At 49.9% G+C, this 24763-nt stretch overlaps 1 protein-coding gene across 1 annotated transcript in view; it reads left to right on the top strand.

Moving 5' to 3' along the window:
- Positions 1-24763, top strand: part of LOC129853029 (doublesex- and mab-3-related transcription factor 1-like) — a 99321-nt gene that overhangs the window by 12110 nt on the left and 62448 nt on the right. The window contains exon 3 of the mRNA XM_055918667.1: positions 14279-14442. Coding sequence (XP_055774642.1) covers positions 14279-14442 — 164 coding nt within the window. The remainder of the gene's footprint in view (positions 1-14278; positions 14443-24763) is intronic.

Genomic DNA, 24763 nt, shown 5'->3' with positions numbered 1-24763 from the left:
CCCCGCGGTGGCCACCCGTCATTCAGGGCAGGTGGGGCAGAGCCCCGCGGTGGCGACCCGTCATTCAGGGCAGGTGAGGCAGAGCCCCGCGGTGGCGACCCGTCATTCAGGGCAGGTGGTGCAGAGCCTCGCGGTGGCGACCCGTCATTCAGGGCAGGTGGGGCAGAGCCCCGCGGTGGCGACCCGTCATTCAGGGCAGGTGGGGCAGAGCCCCGCGGTGGCGACCCGTCATTCAGGGCAGGTGAGGCAGAGCCTCGCGGTGGCGACCCGTCATTCAGGGCAGGTGGTGCAGAGCCCCGCGGTGGCGACCCGTCATTCAGGGCAGGTGGTGCAGAGCCCCGCGGTGGCGACCCGTCATTCAGGGCAGGTGAGGCAGAGCCCCGCGGTGGCGACCCGTCATTCAGGGCAGGTGGTGCAGAGCCTCGCGGTGGCGACCCGTCATTCAGGGCAGGTGGTGCAGAGCCTCGCGGTGGCGACCCGTCATTCAGGGCAGGTGGGGCAGAGCCCCGCGGTGGCGACCCGTCATTCAGGGCAGGTGGGGCAGAGCCCCGCGGTGGCGACCCGTCATTCAGGGCAGGTGGGGCAGAGCCCCGCGGTGGCGACCCGTCATTCAGGGCAGGTGGTGCAGAGCCCCGCGGTGGCGACCCGTCATTCAGGGCAGGTGAGGCAGAGCCCCGCGGTGGCGACCCGTCATTCAGGGCAGGTGGGGCAGATAAGATTGCCTCTTATCCGCTCGTGGTCCCCTTTGGCCATAGTTTGTACATCTCAAGTGTCAGTAGAAACCACATTTGTTTAAAAAGCAAGTCAGCCATATCAGCTATGTTTTTGAAAGGCAGTAAAGGAGGCTGAATGAACTGTAGCAGTGGTAAGGTGTTGGGTCTGCTGTTGGGACAGCTTTATGTAGGCTCTAACAGTTTGTCACCGTTACAGTGCAACTAATGTATAGTTTACTGTTGTTGCTTTGCATCCCACACGTCTTTGTTTGCCCCACCAAGATTTCCATCACCACTGGTTGTATGTCTGGTTTTACCAATGACGAGAGGGATGGAGACCGGAAGAATCAGTTCAGGACAGTCTACATTCTGCCACCAGCAGATGGGGTGTGGAACTGAAAACTAAAAATGTCTTGACTGAAAACAGAATAGGTTTTTTATGTCTATTTAATTTAACCTTTATTTAACTAGGCAAGTCAGTTAAGAACAAATTCTTATTTCCAATGATGGTCTACCAAAAGGCAAAAGGCCTCCTGCGGGGACGGGGGCCTGGGATTGAAAATAAAAATATAGGACAGAATACACATCATGACAAGAGAGACAACACTACATAAAGAGAGACATAAGACGACAACATAGAATGGCAGCAACATATGACAACAACATGGTAGCAGCACAAAACATGGTACAAACATTATTGTTCACAGACAACAGCACCAAGGGCAAGAAGGTAGAGACAACAATACATCACACTAAGCAGCCACAGCTGTCAGTAAGAGTGTCCATGATTGAGTCTGAATGAAGAGATGGAGATTAAACTGTCCAGTTTGAGTGTTTGTTGCAGCTCGTTCCAGTCGCTAGCTGCAGCGAACTGAAAAGAGGAGCGACCCAGGGATGTGTTGCTTTGGGGACCTTTAACAGAATGTGACTGGCAGAACGGGTGTTGTATGTGGAGGATGAGGGCTGCAGTAGATCTCTCAGATAGGGGGGGGGGTGTGAGGCCTAATAGGGTTTTATAAATAAGCATCAACCAGTGGGTCTTGTGACGGGTATACAGAGATGACCAGTTTACAGAGGAGTACAGAGTGCAGTGATGTGTCCTATAAGGAGCATAGAGTGCAGTGATGTGTCCTATAAGGAGTATAGAGTGCAGTGATGTGTCCTATAAGGAGTACAGAGTGCAGTGATGTGTCCTATAAGGAGTACAGAGTGCAGTGATGTGTCCTATAAGGAGTACAGAGTGCAGTGATGTGTCCTATAAGGAGTACAGAGTGCAGTGATGTGTCCTATAAGGAGTACAGAGTGCAGTGATGTGTCCTATAAGGAGTACAGAGTGCAGTGATGTGTCCTATAAGGAGCATAGAGTGCAGTGATGTGTCCTATAAGGAGTACAGAGTGCAGTGATGTGTCCTATAAGGAGTACAGAGTGCAGTGATGTGTCCTATAAGGAGTACAGAGTGCAGTGATGTGTCCTATAAGGAGTACAGAGTGCAGTGATGTGTCCTATAAGGAGCATAGAGTGCAGTGATGTGTCCTATAAGGAGTACAGAGTGCAGTGATGTGTCCTATAAGGAGTACAGAGTGCAGTGATGTGTCCTATAAGGAGTACAGAGTGCAGTGATGTGTCCTATAAGGAGTACAGAGTGCAGTGATGTGTCCTATAAGGAGTACAGAGTGCAGTGATGTGTCCTATAAGGAGTACAGAGTGCAGTGATGTGTCCTATAAGGAGTACAGAGTGCAGTGATGTGTCCTATAAGGAGCATAGAGTGCAGTGATGTGTCCTATAAGGAGCATAGAGTGCAGTGATGTGTCCTATAAGGAGCATTGGTGGCAAATATTCTACCTTTAGTTTAGACTGTTATTTAATAACATTATATTTCACCTTTTATTTAACCAGGTAGACTAGTTGAGAACACGTTCTCATTTACATCTGCGACCTGGACAAGATGAAGCAAAGCAGTTTGACAAAAACAACTACACAGAGTTACACATGGAATAAACAAACATACAGTCAATAATACAGTAGAAAAATCTATATACAGTGTGTGCAAATGAAGTAAGGAGGTCAGTCAATAAATAGGCCAATAGTAGCGAAGAAATTACAATTTAGCAATTTACACTGGAGTGATATATATATATGTTGATGAGGATGTGGAAGTGGAGATACTGGTGTGCAAAGAGCATAAAAAAAATATGGGGATGAGGTAGGTTGTTGGTTGAATGGGCTATTTACAGATGGGCTATTTACAGATGGGCTATGTACAGATGGGCTATTTACAGATGGGCTATTTACAGATGGGCTATTTACAGATGGGCTATGTACAGATGGGCTATGTACAGATGGGCTATGTACAGATGGGCTATTTACAGATGGGCTATTTACAGATGGGCTATGTACAGATGGGCTATGTACAGATGGGCTATGTACAGATGGGCTATGTACAGATGGGCTATTTACAGATGGGCTATTTACAGATGGGCTATGTACAGATGGGCTATGTACAGATGGGCTATGTACAGATGGGCTATTTACAGATGGGCTATTTACAGATGGGCTATTTACAGATGGGCTATGTACAGATGGGCTATGTACAGATGGGCTATGTACAGATGGGCTATGTACAGATGGGCTATTTACAGATGGGCTATGTACAGATGGGCTATGTACAGATGGGCTATGTACAGATGGGCTGTGTACAGATGGGCTGTGTACAGATGGGCTGTGTACAGATGGGCTATTTACAGATGGGCTATGTACAGATGGGCTATGTACAGATGGGCTATGTACAGATGGGCTGTGTACAGATGGGCTGTGTACAGATGGGCTATGTACAGATGGGCTATGTACAGATGGGCTATGTACAGATGGGCTATTTACAGATGGGCTATGTACAGATGGGCTATTTACAGATGGGCTATTTACAGATGGGCTATGTACAGATGGGCTATTTACAGATGGGCTATTTACAGATGGGCTATGTACAGATGGGCTATTTACAGATGGGCTATTTACAGATGGGCTATGTACAGATGGGCTATGTACAGATGGGCTGTGTACAGATGGGCTGTGTACAGATGGGCTGTGTACAGATGGGCTATGTACAGATGGGCTATGTACAGATGGGCTGTGTACAGATGGGCTGTGTACAGATGGGCTGTGTACAGATGGGCTATTTACAGATGGGCTATTTACAGATGGGCTATTTACAGATGGGCTATGTACAGATGGGCTGTGTACAGCTACACCGACCGGTAAGCTGCTCTGACAGCCGGTGCTTGAAGTTAGTGAGGGAGATATAAGTCTCCAGCTTCAGTGATTTTTGCAATTAGTTTCCAACCTTGTGAACTCCCTTGGAACTGCAACTGGTAGAGTTGGTATCAGTGTACTAGGGGTGGTAGTACACTGGTAGAGTTGGTATCAGTGTACTAGGGGTGGTAGTACACTGGTAGAGATGGTATCAGTGTACTAGGGGTGGTAGTACACTGGTAGTACACTGGTAGAGTTGGTATCAGTGTCCTAGGGGTGGTAGTACACTGGTAGAGTTGGTATCAGTGTCCTAGGGGTGGTAGTACACTGGTAGTACACTGGTAGAGATGGTATCAGTGTCCTAGGGGTGGTAGTACACTGGTAGTACACTGGTAGAGATGGTATCAGTGTACTAGGGGTGGTAGTACACTGGTAGAGTTGGTATCAGTGTACTAGGGGTGGTAGTACACTGGTAGTACACTGGTAGAGATGGTATCAGTGTCCTAGGGGTGGTAGTACACTGGTAGTACACTGGTAGAGATGGTATCAGTGTCCTAGGGGTGGTAGTACACTGGTAGAGTTGGTATCAGTGTCCTAGGGGTGGTAGTACACTGGTAGAGTTGGTATCAGTGTCCTAGGGGTGGTAGTACACTGGTAGAGTTGGTATCAGTGTACTAGGGGTGGTAGTACACTGGTAGAGTTGGTATCAGTGTACTAGGGGTGGTAGTACACTGGTAGAGATGGTATCAGTGTCCTAGGGGTGGTAGTACACTGGTAGTACACTGGTAGAGATGGTATCAGTGTACTAGGGGTGGTAGTACACTGGTAGAGTTGGTATCAGTGTCCTAGGGGTGGTAGTACACTGGTAGAGATGGTATCAGTGTCCTAGGGGTGGTAGTACACTGGTAGTACACTGGTAGAGTTGGTATCAGTGTCCTAGGGGTGGTAGTACACTGGTAGAGTTGGTATCAGTGTACTAGGGGTGGTAGTACACTGGTAGAGTTGGTATCAGTGTCCTAGGGGTGGTAGTACACTGGTAGAGTTGGTATCAGTGTACTAGGGGTGGTAGTACACTGGTAGAGTTGGTATCAGTGTCCTAGGGGTGGTAGTACACTGGTAGAGTTGGTATCAGTGTCCTAGGGGTGGTAGTACACTGGTAGAGATGGTATCAGTGTCCTAGGGGTGGTAGTACACTGGTAGAGTTGGTATCAGTGTCCTAGGGGTGGTAGTACACTGGTAGAGTTGGTATCAGTGTCCTAGGGGTGGTAGTACACTGGTAGAGTTGGTATCAGTGTCCTAGGGGTGGTAGTACACTGGTAGAGTTGGTATCAGTGTCCTAGGGGTGGTAGTACACTGGTAGAGATGGTATCAGTGTCCTAGGGGTGGTAGTACACTGGTAGTACACTGGTAGAGTTGGTATCAGTGTCCTAGGGGTGGTAGTACACTGGTAGAGATGGTATCAGTGTCCTAGGGGTGGTAGTACACTGGTAGAGTTGGTATCAGTGTCCTAGGGGTGGTAGTACACTGGTAGAGTTGGTATCAGTGTACTAGGGGTGGTAGTACACTGGTAGAGTTGGTATCAGTGTCCTAGGGGTGGTAGTACACTGGTAGTACACTGGTAGAGTTGGTATCAGTGTCCTAGGGGTGGTAGTACACTGGTAGAGTTGGTATCAGTGTACTAGGGGTGGTAGTACACTGGTAGAGTTGGTATCAGTGTCCTAGGGGTGGTAGTACACTGGTAGAGTTGGTATCAGTGTACTAGGGGTGGTAGTACACTGGTAGAGTTGGTATCAGTGTCCTAGGGGTGGTAGTACACTGGTAGAGTTGGTATCAGTGTCCTAGGGGTGGTAGTACACTGGTAGAGATGGTATCAGTGTCCTAGGGGTGGTAGTACACTGGTAGAGTTGGTATCAGTGTCCTAGGGGTGGTAGTACACTGGTAGAGTTGGTATCAGTGTCCTAGGGGTGGTAGTACACTGGTAGAGTTGGTATCAGTGTCCTAGGGGTGGTAGTACACTGGTAGAGTTGGTATCAGTGTCCTAGGGGTGGTAGTACACTGGTAGAGATGGTATCAGTGTCCTAGGGGTGGTAGTACACTGGTAGTACACTGGTAGAGTTGGTATCAGTGTCCTAGGGGTGGTAGTACACTGGTAGAGATGGTATCAGTGTCCTAGGGGTGGTAGTACACTGGTAGAGTTGGTATCAGTGTCCTAGGGGTGGTAGTACACTGGTAGAGTTGGTATCAGTGTACTAGGGGTGGTAGTACACTGGTAGAGTTGGTATCAGTGTACTAGGGGTGGTAGTACACTGGTAGAGTTGGTATCAGTGTCCTAGGGGTGGTAGTACACTGGTAGAGATGGTATCAGTGTCCTAGGGGTGGTAGTACACTGGTAGAGTTGGTATCAGTGTCCTAGGGGTGGTAGTACACTGGTAGAGTTGGTATCAGTGTCCTAGGGGTGGTAGTACACTGGTAGAGTTGGTATCAGTGTCCTAGGGGTGGTAGTACACTGGTAGAGTTGGTATCAGTGTCCTAGGGGTGGTAGTACACTGGTAGAGTTGGTATCAGTGTCCTAGGGGTGGTAGTACACTGGTAGAGTTGGTATCAGTGTACTAGGGGTGGTAGTACACTGGTAGAGATGGTATCAGTGTCCTAGGGGTGGTAGTACACTGGTAGAGTTGGTATCAGTGTCCTAGGGGTGGTAGTACACTGGTAGAGATGGTATCAGTGTCCTAGGGGTGGTAGTACACTGGTAGAGATGGTATCAGTGTCCTAGGGGTGGTAGTACACTGGTAGAGATGGTATCAGTGTCCTAGGGGTGGTAGTACACTGGTAGAGTTGGTATCAGTGTCCTAGGGGTGGTAGTACACTGGTAGAGTTGGTATCAGTGTCCTAGGGGTGGTAGTACACTGGTAGTACACTGGTAGAGTTGGTATCAGTGTCCTAGGGGTGGTAGTACACTGGTAGAGATGGTATCAGTGTCCTAGGGGTGGTAGTACACTGGTAGAGTTGGTATCAGTGTCCTAGGGGTGGTAGTACACTGGTAGAGTTGGTATCAGTGTCCTAGGGGTGGTAGTACACTGGTAGAGTTGGTATCAGTGTCCTAGGGGTGGTATTACACTGGTAGAGTTGGTATCAGTGTACTAGGGGTGGTAGTACACTGGTAGAGTTGGTATCAGTGTCCTAGGGGTGGTAGTACACTGGTAGAGTTGGTATCAGTGTACTAGGGGTGGTAGTACACTGGTAGAGATGGTATCAGTGTCCTAGGGGTGGTAGTACACTGGTAGAGATGGTATCAGTGTACTAGGGGTGGTAGTACACTGGTAGTACACTGGTAGAGTTGGTATCAGTGTCCTAGGGGTGGTAGTACACTGGTAGAGATGGTATCAGTGTCCTAGGGGTGGTAGTACACTGGTAGAGTTGGTATCAGTGTACTAGGGGTGGTAGTACACTGGTAGAGATGGTATCAGTGTCCTAGGGGTGGTAGTACACTGGTAGAGTTGGTATCAGTGTACTAGGGGTGGTAGTACACTGGTAGAGTTGGTATCAGTGTCCTAGGGGTGGTAGTACACTGGTAGAGTTGGTATCAGTGTCCTAGGGGTGGTAGTACACTGGTAGAGATGGTATCAGTGTCCTAGGGGTGGTAGTACACTGGTAGAGTTGGTATCAGTGTCCTAGGGGTGGTAGTACACTGGTAGAGTTGGTATCAGTGTCCTAGGGGTGGTAGTACACTGGTAGAGTTGGTATCAGTGTCCTAGGGGTGGTAGTACACTGGTAGAGTTGGTATCAGTGTACTAGGGGTGGTAGTACACTGGTAGAGATGGTATCAGTGTCCTAGGGGTGGTAGTACACTGGTAGAGATGGTATCAGTGTACTAGGGGTGGTAGTACACTGGTAGAGATGGTATCAGTGTCCTAGGGGTGGTAGTACACTGGTAGAGTTGGTATCAGTGTCCTAGGGGTGGTAGTACACTGGTAGAGATGGTATCAGTGTCCTAGGGGTGGTAGTACACTGGTAGAGTTGGTATCAGTGTCCTAGGGGTGGTAGTACACTGGTAGAGATGGTATCAGTGTCCTAGGGGTGGTAGTACACTGGTAGTACACTGGTAGAGATGGTATCAGTGTCCTAGGGGTGGTAGTACACTGGTAGAGTTGGTATCAGTGTACTAGGGGTGGTAGTACACTGGTAGAGTTGGTATCAGTGTCCTAGGGGTGGTAGTACACTGGTAGAGATGGTATCAGTGTCCTAGGGGTGGTAGTACACTGGTAGAGTTGGTATCAGTGTCCTAGGGGTGGTAGTACACTGGTAGAGTTGGTATCAGTGTCCTAGGGGTGGTAGTACACTGGTAGAGATGGTATCAGTGTCCTAGGGGTGGTAGTACACTGGTAGTACACTGGTAGAGATGGTATCAGTGTCCTAGGGGTGGTAGTACACTGGTAGAGATGGTATCAGTGTCCTAGGGGTGGTAGTACACTGGTAGAGTTGGTATCAGTGTCCTAGGGGTGGTAGTACACTGGTAGAGTTGGTATCAGTGTCCTAGGGGTGGTAGTACACTGGTAGAGTTGGTATCAGTGTCCTAGGGGTGGTAGTACACTGGTAGAGTTGGTATCAGTGTACTAGGGGTGGTAGTACACTGGTAGAGATGGTATCAGTGTCCTAGGGGTGGTAGTACACTGGTAGAGTTGGTATCAGTGTCCTAGGGGTGGTAGTACACTGGTAGTACACTGGTAGAGTTGGTATCAGTGTCCTAGGGGTGGTAGTACACTGGTAGAGTTGGTATCAGTGTACTAGGGGTGGTAGTACACTGGTAGAGTTGGTATCAGTGTCCTAGGGGTGGTAGTACACTGGTAGAGTTGGTATCAGTGTCCTAGGGGTGGTAGTACACTGGTAGAGTTGGTATCAGTGTACTAGGGGTGGTAGTACACTGGTAGAGTTGGTATCAGTGTCCTAGGGGTGGTAGTACACTGGTAGAGTTGGTATCAGTGTCCTAGGGGTGGTAGTACACTGGTAGAGTTGGTATCAGTGTCCTAGGGGTGGTAGTACACTGGTAGAGTTGGTATCAGTGTCCTAGGGGTGGTAGTACACTGGTAGAGTTGGTATCAGTGTCCTAGGGGTGGTAGTACACTGGTAGAGTTGGTATCAGTGTACTAGGGGTGGTAGTACACTGGTAGAGATGGTATCAGTGTCCTAGGGGTGGTAGTACACTGGTAGAGTTGGTATCAGTGTCCTAGGGGTGGTAGTACACTGGTAGAGTTGGTATCAGTGTACTAGGGGTGGTAGTACACTGGTAGAGTTGGTATCAGTGTCCTAGGGGTGGTAGTACACTGGTAGAGTTGGTATCAGTGTCCTAGGGGTGGTAGTACACTGGTAGAGTTGGTATCAGTGTACTAGGGGTGGTAGTACACTGGTAGAGATGGTATCAGTGTCCTAGGGGTGGTAGTACACTGGTAGAGTTGGTATCAGTGTACTAGGGGTGGTAGTACACTGGTAGAGATGGTATCAGTGTACTAGGGGTGGTAGTACACTGGTAGAGATGGTATCAGTGTCCTAGGGGTGGTAGTACACTGGTAGAGTTGGTATCAGTGTCCTAGGGGTGGTAGTACACTGGTAGAGATGGTATCAGTGTCCTAGGGGTGGTAGTACACTGGTAGAGTTGGTATCAGTGTCCTAGGGGTGGTAGTACACTGGTAGAGATGGTATCAGTGTCCTAGGGGTGGTAGTACACTGGTAGTACACTGGTAGAGATGGTATCAGTGTCCTAGGGGTGGTAGTACACTGGTAGAGTTGGTATCAGTGTACTAGGGGTGGTAGTACACTGGTAGAGTTGGTATCAGTGTCCTAGGGGTGGTAGTACACTGGTAGAGATGGTATCAGTGTCCTAGGGGTGGTAGTACACTGGTAGAGTTGGTATCAGTGTCCTAGGGGTGGTAGTACACTGGTAGAGTTGGTATCAGTGTCCTAGGGGTGGTAGTACACTGGTAGAGATGGTATCAGTGTCCTAGGGGTGGTAGTACACTGGTAGTACACTGGTAGAGATGGTATCAGTGTCCTAGGGGTGGTAGTACACTGGTAGAGATGGTATCAGTGTCCTAGGGGTGGTAGTACACTGGTAGAGTTGGTATCAGTGTCCTAGGGGTGGTAGTACACTGGTAGAGTTGGTATCAGTGTCCTAGGGGTGGTAGTACACTGGTAGAGTTGGTATCAGTGTCCTAGGGGTGGTAGTACACTGGTAGAGTTGGTATCAGTGTACTAGGGGTGGTAGTACACTGGTAGAGTTGGTATCAGTGTCCTAGGGGTGGTAGTACACTGGTAGAGTTGGTATCAGTGTCCTAGGGGTGGTAGTACACTGGTAGAGTTGGTATCAGTGTCCTAGGGGTGGTAGTACACTGGTAGAGTTGGTATCAGTGTCCTAGGGGTGGTAGTACACTGGTAGAGTTGGTATCAGTGTCCTAGGGGTGGTAGTACACTGGTAGAGTTGGTATCAGTGTCCTAGGGGTGGTAGTACACTGGTAGAGTTGGTATCAGTGTACTAGGGGTGGTAGTACACTGGTAGAGTTGGTATCAGTGTCCTAGGGGTGGTAGTACACTGGTAGAGTTGGTATCAGTGTCCTAGGGGTGGTAGTACACTGGTAGAGTTGGTATCAGTGTCCTAGGGGTGGTAGTACACTGGTAGAGTTGGTATCAGTGTCCTAGGGGTGGTAGTACACTGGTAGAGTTGGTATCAGTGTCCTAGGGGTGGTAGTACACTGGTAGAGTTGGTATCAGTGTCCTAGGGGTGGTAGTACACTGGTAGAGTTGGTATCAGTGTACTAGGGGTGGTAGTACACTGGTAGAGTTTGTATCAGTGTCCTAGGGGTGGTAGTACACTGGTAGAGTTGGTATCAGTGTCCTAGGGGTGGTAGTACACTGGTAGAGATGGTATCAGTGTCCTAGGGGTGGTAGTACACTGGTAGAGTTGGTATCAGTGTCCTAGGGGTGGTAGTACACTGGTAGAGTTGGTATCAGTGTCCTAGGGGTGGTAGTACACTGGTAGAGTTGGTATCAGTGTACTAGGGGTGGTAGTACACTGGTAGAGTTGGTATCAGTGTCCCAGGGGTGGTAGTACACTGGTAGAGATGGTATCAGTGTCCTAGGGGTGGTAGTACACTGGTAGAGTTGGTATCAGTGTCCTAGGGGTGGTAGTACACTGGTAGTACACTGGTAGAGATGGTATCAGTGTACTAGGGGTGGTAGTACACTGGTAGAGATGGTATCAGTGTACTAGGGGTGGTAGTACACTGGTAGAGTTGGTATCAGTGTCCTAGGGGTGGTAGTACACTGGTAGAGTTGGTATCAGTGTACTAGGGGTGGTAGTACACTGGTAGAGATGGTATCAGTGTCCTAGGGGTGGTAGTACACTGGTAGAGTTGGTATCAGTGTCCTAGGGGTGGTAGTACACTGGTAGAGTTGGTATCAGTGTCCTAGGGGTGGTAGTACACTGGTAGTACACTGGTAGAGATGGTATCAGTGTACTAGGGGTGGTAGTACACTGGTAGAGATGGTATCAGTGTACTAGGGGTGGTAGTACACTGGTAGAGTTGGTATCAGTGTCCTAGGGGTGGTAGTACACTGGTAGAGTTGGTATCAGTGTACTAGGGGTGGTAGTACACTGGTAGAGATGGTATCAGTGTCCTAGGGGTGGTAGTACACTGGTAGAGTTGGTATCAGTGTCCTAGGGGTGGTAGTACACTGGTAGAGTTGGTATCAGTGTCCTAGGGGTGGTAGTACACTGGTAGAGTTGGTATCAGTGTCCTAGGGGTGGTAGTACACTGGTAGAGTTGGTATCAGTGTACTAGGGGTGGTAGTACACTGGTAGAGATGGTATCAGTGTCCTAGGGGTGGTAGTACACTGGTAGAGTTGGTATCAGTGTCCTAGGGGTGGTAGTACACTGGTAGAGTTGGTATCAGTGTCCTAGGGGTGGTAGTACACTGGTAGAGTTGGTATCAGTGTACTAGGGGTGGTAGTACACTGGTAGAGTTGGTATCAGTGTCCTAGGGGTGGTAGTACACTGGTAGAGTTGGTATCAGTGTCCTAGGGGTGGTAGTACACTGGTAGAGTTGGTATCAGTGTCCTAGGGGTGGTAGTACACTGGTAGAGATGGTATCAGTGTCCTAGGGGTGGTAGTACACTGGTAGAGTTGGTATCAGTGTCCTAGGGGTGGTAGTACACTGGTAGAGTTGGTATCAGTGTCCTAGGGGTGGTAGTACACTGGTAGAGTTGGTATCAGTGTCCTAGGGGTGGTAGTACACTGGTAGAGTTGGTATCAGTGTCCTAGGGGTGGTAGTACACTGGTAGAGTTGGTATCAGTGTCCTAGGGGTGGTAGTACACTGGTAGTACACTGGTAGAGATGGTATCAGTGTCCTAGGGGTGGTAGTACACTGGTAGAGTTGGTATCAGTGTCCCAGGGGTGGTAGTACACTGGTAGAGTTGGTATCAGTGTCCTAGGGGTGGTAGTACACTGGTAGAGTTGGTATCAGTGTCCTAGGGGTGGTAGTACACTGGTAGAGTTGGTATCAGTGTCCTAGGGGTGGTAGTACACTGGTAGTACACTGGTAGAGATGGTATCAGTGTCCTAGGGGTGGTAGTACACTGGTAGAGTTGGTATCAGTGTCCCAGGGGTGGTAGTACACTGGTAGAGTTGGTATCAGTGTCCTAGGGGTGGTAGTACACTGGTAGAGTTGGTATCAGTGTCCTAGGGGTGGTAGTACACTGGTAGAGTTGGTATCAGTGTCCTAGGGGTGGTAGTACACTGGTAGAGTTGGTATCAGTGTCCCAGGGGTGGTAGTACACTGGTAGAGTTGGTATCAGTGTACTAGGGGTGGTAGTACACTGGTAGAGATGGTATCAGTGTCCTAGGGGTGGTAGTACACTGGTAGAGTTGGTATCAGTGTCCTAGGGGTGGTAGTACACTGGTAGAGATGGTATCAGTGTCCTAGGGGTGGTAGTACACTGGTAGTACACTGGTAGAGATGGTATCAGTGTACTAGGGGTGGTAGTACACTGGTAGAGATGGTATCAGTGTACTAGGGGTGGTAGTACACTGGTAGAGTTGGTATCAGTGTCCTAGGGGTGGTAGTACACTGGTAGAGTTGGTATCAGTGTACTAGGGGTGGTAGTACACTGGTAGAGATGGTATCAGTGTCCTAGGGGTGGTAGTACACTGGTAGAGTTGGTATCAGTGTCCTAGGGGTGGTAGTACACTGGTAGAGTTGGTATCAGTGTCCTAGGGGTGGTAGTACACTGGTAGAGTTGGTATCAGTGTCCTAGGGGTGGTAGTACACTGGTAGAGTTGGTATCAGTGTCCTAGGGGTGGTAGTACACTGGTAGAGATGGTATCAGTGTCCTAGGGGTGGTAGTACACTGGTAGAGTTGGTATCAGTGTCCTAGGGGTGGTAGTACACTGGTAGAGTTGGTATCAGTGTCCTAGGGGTGGTAGTACACTGGTAGAGTTGGTATCAGTGTCCTAGGGGTGGTAGTACACTGGTAGAGTTGGTATCAGTGTCCTAGGGGTGGTAGTACACTGGTAGAGTTGGTATCAGTGTCCTAGGGGTGGTAGTACACTGGTAGTACACTGGTAGAGATGGTATCAGTGTCCTAGGGGTGGTAGTACACTGGTAGAGTTGGTATCAGTGTCCCAGGGGTGGTAGTACACTGGTAGAGTTGGTATCAGTGTCCTAGGGGTGGTAGTACACTGGTAGAGTTGGTATCAGTGTCCTAGGGGTGGTAGTACACTGGTAGAGTTGGTATCAGTGTCCTAGGGGTGGTAGTACACTGGTAGTACACTGGTAGAGATGGTATCAGTGTCCTAGGGGTGGTAGTACACTGGTAGAGTTGGTATCAGTGTCCCAGGGGTGGTAGTACACTGGTAGAGTTGGTATCAGTGTCCTAGGGGTGGTAGTACACTGGTAGAGTTGGTATCAGTGTCCTAGGGGTGGTAGTACACTGGTAGAGTTGGTATCAGTGTCCTAGGGGTGGTAGTACACTGGTAGAGTTGGTATCAGTGTCCCAGGGGTGGTAGTACACTGGTAGAGTTGGTATCAGTGTACTAGGGGTGGTAGTACACTGGTAGAGATGGTATCAGTGTCCTAGGGGTGGTAGTACACTGGCTGGAGTATTTTTAAGTCCATCATTTCAGCATGTGTACATATGGAGAGCAGTGGGGCAGAGTGAATGTATTTTTAATCTCTCTCCTGTCTGTCCCTGAAGGGACTCGGTCTGGTCTGAGGGACAGTATACCTGGCCCTGCCTGACCTCTAACCCTGTCCTCTATCCCCTGTAGGTAGTCGTTCTGGCCTGGCGTCCAGCCCCACAGCGTTCAGTAGGGGGCAGTCTACTGACGGAACAGCTGACCTCCTGGTGGATACCTCCTACTACAACTTCTACCAGCCGTCACGCTACCCTGCAGCCTACTACAGTAACCTGTACAACTACCAACAATACCAGGTAGACCTCTCTGTAACCCTACTCTACCTTAACCCTACCCAACCTTAACCCTACCCTGCAGCCTACTACAGTAACCTGTACAACTACCAACAATACCAGGTAGACCTCTCTGTAACCCTACTCTACCTTAACCCTACCCTACCTTAACCCTACCCTACCTTAACCCTACCCTACCTTAACCCTACCCTACCTTAACCCTACTCTACCTTAACCCTACCCTACCTTAACCCTACCTTAACCCTACCCTACCTTAACCCTACCTTAACCCTACCCTACCTTAACCCTACCCTACCTTAACCCTACCCTACCTTAACCCTACCCTACCTTAACCCTACCCTACCTTAACCCTACCCTACCTTAACCCTACCTTAACCCTACCCTGCCTTAACCCTACCCTACCTTAACCCTACCCTACCTTAACCCTACCCTACCTTAACCCTACTCTACCTTAACCCTACCCTACCTTAACCCTACCTTAACCCTACCCTACCTTAACCCTACCCTACCTTAACCCTACCCTACCTTAACCCTACCCTACCTTAACCCTACCTTAACCCTACCCTACCTTAACCCTACCCTGCAGCCTACTACAGTAACCTGTACAACTACCAACAATACCAGGTAGACCTCTCTGTAACCCTACCCTACCTTAACCCTACCCTACCTTAACCCTACCCTACCTTAACCCTACTCTACCTTAACCCTACTCTACCTTAACCCTACCCTGCCTTAACCCTACCCTACCTTAACCCTAATCTACCTTAACCCTACCTTAACCCTACCCTACCTTAACCCTACCCTGCCTTAACCCTACCCTACCTTAACCCTAATCTACCTTAACCCTACCTTAACCCTACCCCACCTTAACCCTACCCTACCTTAACCCTACCTTAACCCTACCCAACCTTAACCCTACCCTGCAGCCTACTACAGTAACCTGTACAACTACCAACAATACCAGGTAGACCTCTCTGTAACCCTACCCTACCTTAACCCTACCCTACCTTAACCCTACCCTACCTTAACCCTAATCTACCTTAACCCTACCTTAACCCTACCCAACCTTAACCCTACCCTGCCTTAACCCTACCCTGCAGCCTACTACAGTAACCTGTACAACTACCAACAATACCAGGTAGACCTCTCTGTAACCCTACCCAACCTTAACCCTACCCTACCTTAACCCTACCCTACCTTAACCCTACTCTACCTTAACCCTACCTTAACCCCACCCTACCTTAACCCCACCCAACCTTAACCCTACCTAAACCCTAACCTACCTAAACCCTAACCTACCTTAACCCTACCTTAACACCACCCTACCTTAACCCTACCCTACCTTAACCCTAACGTAACCCTACCTTAACCCCACCCTACCTTAACCCTACTCTACCTTAACCCTACCCTACCTTAACCCTACCTTAACCCCACCCTACCTTAACCCTACCTAAACCCTAACCTACCTTAACCCTACCTTAACCCCACCCTACCTTAACCCTACTCTACCTTAACCCTACCTTAACCCGACTCTACCTTAACCCTACCTTAACCCCACCCTACCTTAACCCCACCCTACCTTAACCCCACCCTACCTTAACCCTACCCTACCTTAACCCTACCCTACTCTACCTTAACCCTACCTTAACCCTACCCTACCTTAACCCCACCCTACCTTAACCCTGCCCTACCTTAACCCTACCCTACCTTAACCCTACCCTACTCTACCTTAACCCTACCTTAACCCCACCCTACCTTAACCCCACCCTACCTTAACCCCACCCTACCTTAACCCTACCCTACCTTAACCCTACCCTACTCTACCTTAACCCTACCTTAACCCTACCCTACCTTAACCCCACCCTACCTTAACCCTACCCTTCTCTACCTTAACCCTACCTTAACCCCACCCTACCTTAACCCCACCCTACCTTAACCCTACCCTACTCTACCTTAACCCTACCTTAACCCCACCCTACCTTAACCATACCCTACCTAAACCCACCCTACCTTAACCCTACCCTACCTTAACCCTACCCTACCCTACCTTAACCATCCCTACTCTACCTTAACCCTACCTTAACCCTACCCTATCTTAACCCTACCCTACCTTAACCCTACCCTACTCTACCTTAACCCCACCTTAACCCTACCCTACCTTACCCCTTCTCTACCTTAACCCCACCCTACCTAAACCCCACCCTACCTTAACCCCACCCTACCTTAACCCTACCCTACCTTAACCCTACCTTAACCCTACCCTACCTTAACCCTACCCTACCTTAACCCTACCCTACCTTAACCCTACCCTACCTTAACCCTACTCTACCTTAACCCTACCCTACCTTAACCCTGCCCTACCTTAACCCTGCCCTACCTTAACCCTACTCTACCTTAACCCTACCCTACCTTAACCCTGCTCTACCTTAACCCTACCCTACCTTAACCCTACTCTACCTTAACCCTGCCCTACCTTAACCCTGCCCTACCTTAACCCTACCCTACCTTAACCCTACCCTACCTTAACCCTACCCTACTCTACCTTAAACCTACCCTACCCTACCCTACCTTAACCCTACCTTAACCCTACCCTACTCTACCTTAAACCTACCATACTCTACCTTAAAACCTCTTATGGCTGAGATCGGCTAAGATCCCGTTAACTGGATCGATTTGACCACAGCCAGTGAAAGGGCGCCAAATTCAAACATAGAAAAAGAAATCTCTATTTCTGCTTTTTGTTACTCCTATCTTTGACTGGAAAATGGCTGTGTTTTTCTGCGACTTGGCTCTGACCTAACATAATCGTTTGGTGTGCTTTCGTCGTAAATCCATTTTTGAAATCAGACATGTTGGCTGGATTCACAACAAGTGTAGCTTTAATTTGGTGTCTTTCATGTGTGATTTCATGAAAGTTAGATTTTTATAGTAATTTATTTGAATTTGGCACTCTGCATTTTTACTGGCTTTTGGCCAAGGGGGACGTTAGCGTCCCACATATCCCAGAGAAGTTAATGCAACCGCTGTGTCAGATTTCAAAAAAACTTTACGGAAAAAGCAAACCATGCAATAATCTGAGTGCGGCGCTCAGACGACAAATCAACCCAAAGAGATGTCCGCCATGTTGGAGTCACAGAAGTCAGAAATAGCATTATAAATATTCACTTACCTTTGATGATCTTCCTCAGAATGCACTCCCAGGAATCCCAGTTCCACAATAAATGTTTGTTTTCTTCGATAAAGTCCATCATTTATGTCCAAATTCCTCCTTGTCGTTCGCGTGTTCAGTACACAATCTAAACTCACGACGCGCGGGCAAGTCCAGGAAAAAGTTCAGACGAAAAGTCATATTACAGTCCGTAGAAACATGTCAAACGAAGTCTAGAAACAATCTTTAGGATGTTTTTAACATAAATCTTCAATAATGTTCCAACCGGAGAATTCCTTTGTCTTCAGAAATACGATGGAAAACAGGTCGCTCTCACATGAACGCGCATGGTCAGTGCATGGTCAGCTCATAGCAGACCTTACTCAATCCCCTCTCATTCGCCCCCACTTTACTGTAGAAGCATCAAACAAGGTTCTAAAGACTGTTGACGTCTAATGGAAGCCTTAGGAAGTGCAATATGACCCCATCTCCACTGTATCTTGGATAAGCAAAGAGTTGAAAAACTAAAAACCTCAGATTTCCCACTTTCTGGTTGGATTTTTTTCTCAGGTTTTTGCCTGCCATATGAGTTCTGTTATACTCACAGACATCATTCAAACAGTTTTAGAAACTTCAGAGTTTCTATCCAAATCTACTAATACTATGCATATCCTAGCATCTGGGCCTGAGTAGCAGGAAGTTTACTCTGGGCACGCTTTTCATCCGGACATGAAAATACTGTCCCTACCCCAAAGAAGTTTACCCTACCCTACCTTAACCCTACCCTACTTTAACCCTACCATAACCCTACCCTACTCTACCTTAACCCTACCCTACTCTACCTTAACCATACCTTAACCCTACACTACCTACCCTACCTTAAGTCTACCCTACCTTAATCCTACCCTATCTACCCTTAACCCTACCCTACTCTACCTTAACCCTACCTTAACCCTACACTACCTACCCTACCTTAACCCTACCCTACTCTACCTTAACCCTACCCTACCCTACTTTAACCCTACCCTACCATAACCCTACCTTAACCCTGCCCTACCATAACCCTACCTTAACCCTACCCTACCATAACCCTACCTTAACCCTACCCTACTCTACCTTAACCCCACCCTACCTTAACCCTACCCTACCCTACCTTAACCCTGCCCTACTTTAATCCTACCCTACCTTAACCCTACCCTGAACCCTACCCTACCTTAACCCTACCCTGCCCTACCTTAACCCTATCTACCCTCAACCCTACCCTACCCTTAACCCTACCTTAACCCTACCCTTAACCCTACCCTACCCTATCTAAATCCTACCTTACCTACCCTCAACCCTACCCTACCCTTAACCCTACCCTGCCCTATCTAAATCCTACCTTACCTACCCTCAACCCTACCCTACCCTTAACCCTACCTTAACCCTACCCTTAACCCTACCCTACCCTATCTAAATCCTACCTTACCTACCTTCAACCCTACCCTACCCTTAACCCTACCTTAACCCTACCCTTAACCCTACCCTTAACCCAACCCTACCCTATCTAAATCCTACCTTACCTACCCTTAACCCTACCCTATCTAAATCCTACCTTACCTACCCTTAACCCTACCCTATCTAAATCCTACCTTACCTACCCTTAACCCTACCCTATCTAAATCCTACCTTACCTACCCTTAACCCTACCCTATCTAAATCCTACCTTACCTACCCTTAACCCTACCCTATCTAAATCCTACCTTACCTACCCTTAACCCTACCCTATCTAAATCCTACCTTACCTACCCTTAACCCTACCCTATCTAAATCCTACCTTACCTACCCTTAACTCTGCAGCCTACTACAGCAACTTGTACAACTACCAGCAATACTACTATTTCGGCCAATCAGATCACGTCTCCCTGTTATTACTTCCCGCCTACAAACAACTATTGAAGAGGGAGCCACAAACGGGGAGAATAGTGAGACACTGGACGGAGGGAGTCACCAACGGGGAGAATAGTGAGACACTGGACGGAGGGAGTCACCAACAGGGAGAATAGTGAGACACTGGACGGAGGGAGTCACCAACGGGGAGAATAGTGAGACACTGGACGGAGGGAGTCACCAACAGGGAGAATAGTGAGACACTGGACGGAGGGAGTCACCAACAGGGAGAATAGTGAGACACTTTAAGGAGGGAGTCACCAACAGGGAGAATAGTGAGACACTTTACGGAGGGAGTCACCAACAGGGAGAATAGTGAGACGGAGGGAGTCACCAACAGGGAGAATAGTGAGACACTGGACGGAGGGAGTCACCAACAGGGAGAATAGTGAGACACTGGACGGAGGGAGTCACCAACAGGGAGAATAGTGAGACACTGGACGGAGGGAGTCACCAACAGGGAGAATAGTGAGACACTGGACGGAGGGAGTCACCAACGGGGAGAATAGTGAGACACTGGACGGAGGGAGTCACCAACGGGGAGAATAGTGAGACACTGGACGGAGGGAGTCACCAACGGGGAGAATAGTGAGACACTGGACGGAGGGAGTCACCAACAGGGAGAATAGTGAGACACTGGACGGAGGGAGCCACCAACGGGGAGAATAGTGAGACACTGGACGGAGGGAGTCACCAACGGGGAGAATAGTGAGACACTGGACGGAGGGAGTCACCAACGGGGAGAATAGTGAGACACTGGACGGAGGGAGTCACCAACAGGGAGAATAGTGAGACGGAGGGAGTCACCAACAGGGAGAATAGTGAGACACTGGACGGAGGGAGCCACCAACGGGGAGAATAGTGAGACACTGGACGGAGGGAGTCACCAACGGGGAGAATAGTGAGACACTGGACGGAGGGAGTCACCAACGGGGAGAATAGTGAGACACTGGACGGAGGGAGTCACCAACAGGGAGAATAGTGAGACACTGGACGGAGGGAGTCACCAACAGGGAGAATAGTGAGACACTTTACGGAGGGAGTCACCAACAGGGAGAATAGTGAGACACTTTACGGAGGGAGTCACCAACAGGGAGAATAGTGAGACACTGGACGGAGGGAGTCACCAACAGGGAGAATAGTGAGACACTTTACGGAGGGAGTCACCAACAGGGAGAATAGTGAGACACTTTACGGAGGGAGTCACCAACAGGGAGAATAGTGAGACACTTTACGGAGGGAGTCACCAACAGGGAGAATAGTGAGACACTTTACGGAGGGAGTCACCAACAGGGAGAATAGTGAGACACTGGACGGAGGGAGTCACCAACGGGGAGAATAGTGAGACACTGGACGGAGGGAGTCACCAACAGGGAGAATAGTGAGACACTGGACGGAGGGAGTCACCAACAGGGAGAATAGTGAGACACTGGACGGAGGGAGTCACCAACAGGGAGAATAGTGAGACACTTTACGGAGGGAGTCACCAACAGGGAGAATAGTGAGACACTTTACGGAGGGAGTCACCAACAGGGAGAATAGTGAGACGGAGGGAGTCACCAACAGGGAGAATAGTGAGACACTGGACGGAGGGAGTCACCAACAGGGAGAATAGTGAGACACTGGACGGAGGGAGTCACCAACAGGGAGAATAGTGAGACACTGGACGGAGGGAGTCACCAACAGGGAGAATAGTGAGACACTGGACGGAGGGAGCCACCAACGGGGAGAATAGTGAGACGCTGGACGGAGGGAGTCACCAACGGGGAGAATAGTGAGACACTGGACGGAGGGAGTCACCAACAGGGAGAATAGTGAGACACTGGACGGAGGGAGTCACCAACAGGGAGAATAGTGAGACACTGGACGGAGGGAGTCACCAACAGGGAGAATAGTGAGACACTGGACGGAGGGAGTCACCAACAGGGAGAATAGTGAGACACTGGACGGAGGGAGTCACCAACGGGGAGAATAGTGAGACGGAGGGAGTCACCAACAGGGAGAATAGTGAGACACTGGACGGAGGGAGTCACCAACAGGGAGAATAGTGAGACACTGGACGGAGGGAGTCACCAACAGGGAGAATAGTGAGACACTGGACGGAGGGAGTCACCAACAGGGAGAATAGTGAGACACTGGACGGAGGGAGTCACCAACAGGGAGAATAGTGAGACACTGGACGGAGGGAGTCACCAACAGGGAGAATAGTGAGACACTGGACGGAGGGAGTCACCAACAGGGAGAATAGTGAGACACTGGACGGAGGGAGTCACCAACGGGGAGAATAGTGAGACACTGGACGGAGGGAGTCACCAACGGGGAGAATAGTGAGACACTTTACGGAGGGAGTCACCAACAGGGAGAATAGTGAGACACTTTACGGAGGGAGTCACCAACAGGGAGAATAGTGAGACGGAGGGAGTCACCAACAGGGAGAATAGTGAGACACTGGACGGAGGGAGTCACCAACAGGGAGAATAGTGAGACACTGGACGGAGGGAGTCACCAACAGGGAGAATAGTGAGACACTGGACGGAGGGAGTCACCAACAGGGAGAATAGTGAGACACTGGACGGAGGGAGTCACCAACAGGGAGAATAGTGAGACACTGGACGGAGGGAGTCACCAACAGGGAGAATAGTGAGACACTGGACGGAGGGAGTCACCAACAGGGAGAATAGTGAGACACTGGACGGAGGGAGTCACCAACAGGGAGAATAGTGAGACACTGGACGGAGGGAGTCACCAACAGGGAGAATAGTGAGACACTGGACGGAGGGAGTCACCAACAGGGAGAATAGTGAGACGCTGGACGGAGGGAGTCACCAACAGGGAGAATAGTGAGACACTGGACGGAGGGAGCCACCAACAGGGAGAATAGTGAGACACTTTACGGAGGGAGTCACCAACGGGGAGAATAGTGAGACACTGGACGGAGGGAGTCACCAACAGGGAGAATAGTGAGACACTGGACGGAGGGAGTCACCAACAGGGAGAATAGTGAGACACTGGACGGAGGGAGTCACCAACGGGGAGAATAGTGAGACACTGGACGGAGGGAGTCACCAACGGGGAGAATAGTGAGACACTGGACGGAGGGAGTCACCAACAGGGAGAATAGTGAGACACTGGACGGAGGGAGTCACCAACAGGGAGAATAGTGAGACACTGGACGGAGGGAGTCACCAACAGGGAGAATAGTGAGACACTGGACGGAGGGAGTCACCAACAGGGAGAATAGTGAGACACTGGACGGAGGGAGTCACCAACAGGGAGAATAGTGAGACACTGGACGGAGGGAGTCACCCACAGGGAGAATAGTGAGACACTGGACGGAGGGAGTCACCAACAGGGAGAATAGTGAGACACTGGACGGAGGGAGTCACCAACAGGGAGAATAGTGAGACACTGGACGGAGGGAGTCACCAACAGGGAGAATAGTGAGACACTGGACGGAGGGAGTCACCAACAGGGAGAATAGTGAGACACTGGACGGAGGGAGTCACCAACAGGGAGAATAGTGAGACACTGGACGGAGGGAGTCACCAACGGGGAGAATAGTGAGACACTGGACGGAGGGAGTCACCAACAGGGAGAATAGTGAGACGGAGGGAGTCACCAACAGGGAGAATAGTGAGACACTGGACGGAGGGAGTCACCAACAGGGAGAATAGTGAGACACTGGACGGAGGGAGTCACCAACAGGGAGAATAGTGAGACACTGGACGGAGGGAGTCACCAACAGGGAGAATAGTGAGACACTGGACGGAGGGAGTCACCAACAGGGAGAATAGTGAGACACTGGACGGAGGGAGTCACCAACGGGGAGAATAGTGAGACACTGGACGGAGGGAGTCACCAACGGGGAGAATAGTGAGACACTGGACGGAGGGAGTCACCAACGGGGAGAATAGTGAGACACTGGACGGAGGGAGTCACCAACAGGGAGAATAGTGAGACGGAGGGAGTCACCAACAGGGAGAATAGTGAGACACTGGACGGAGGGAGTCACCAACAGGGAGAATAGTGAGACACTGGACGGAGGGAGTCACCAACAGGGAGAATAGTGAGACACTGGACGGAGGGAGTCACCAACAGGGAGAATAGTGAGACACTGGACGGAGGGAGTCACCAACAGGGAGAATAGTGAGACACTGGACGGAGGGAGTCACCAACAGGGAGAATAGTGAGACACTGGACGGAGGGAGTCACCAACAGGGAGAATAGTGAGACACTGGACGGAGGGAGTCACCAACGGGGAGAATAGTGAGACACTGGACGGAGGGAGTCACCAACAGGGAGAATAGTGAGACACTGGACGGAGGGAGTCACCAACAGGGAGAATAGTGAGACACTGGACGGAGGGAGTCACCAACAGGGAGAATAGTGAGACACTGGACGGAGGGAGTCACCAACAGGGAGAATAGTGAGACACTGGACGGAGGGAGTCACCAACGGGGAGAATAGTGAGACACTGGACGGAGGGAGTCACCAACGGGGAGAATAGTGAGACACTGGACGGAGGGAGTCACCAACAGGGAGAATAGTGAGACACTTTACGGAGGGAGTCACCAACAGGGAGAATAGTGAGACACTTTACGGAGGGAGTCACCAACAGGGAGAATAGTGAGACGGAGGGAGTCACCAACAGGGAGAATAGTGAGACACTGGACGGAGGGAGTCACCAACAGGGAGAATAGTGAGACACTGGACGGAGGGAGTCACCAACAGGGAGAATAGTGAGACACTGGACGGAGGGAGTCACCAACAGGGAGAATAGTGAGACACTGGACGGAGGGAGTCACCAACAGGGAGAATAGTGAGACACTGGACGGAGGGAGTCACCAACAGGGAGAATAGTGAGACACTGGACGGAGGGAGTCACCAACAGGGAGAATAGTGAGACACTGGACGGAGGGAGTCACCAACAGGGAGAATAGTGAGACACTGGACGGAGGGAGTCACCAACGGGGAGAATAGTGAGACACTGGACGGAGGGAGTCACCAACAGGGAGAATAGTGAGACGGAGGGAGTCACCAACAGGGAGAATAGTGAGACACTGGACGGAGGGAGTCACCAACAGGGAGAATAGTGAGACACTGGACGGAGGGAGTCACCAACAGGGAGAATAGTGAGACACTGGACGGAGGGAGTCACCAACAGGGAGAATAGTGAGACACTGGACGGAGGGAGTCACCAACAGGGAGAATAGTGAGACACTGGACGGAGGGAGTCACCAACAGGGA

Source organism: Salvelinus fontinalis, chromosome 4, assembly GCF_029448725.1.
Source record: "Salvelinus fontinalis isolate EN_2023a chromosome 4, ASM2944872v1, whole genome shotgun sequence".
NCBI classification, from domain to species: Eukaryota; Metazoa; Chordata; class Actinopteri; order Salmoniformes; family Salmonidae; genus Salvelinus; species Salvelinus fontinalis.
The sequence above is the reverse complement of the archived record's forward strand: the minus strand, read 5'-3'. Positions and strand labels throughout refer to the sequence as shown.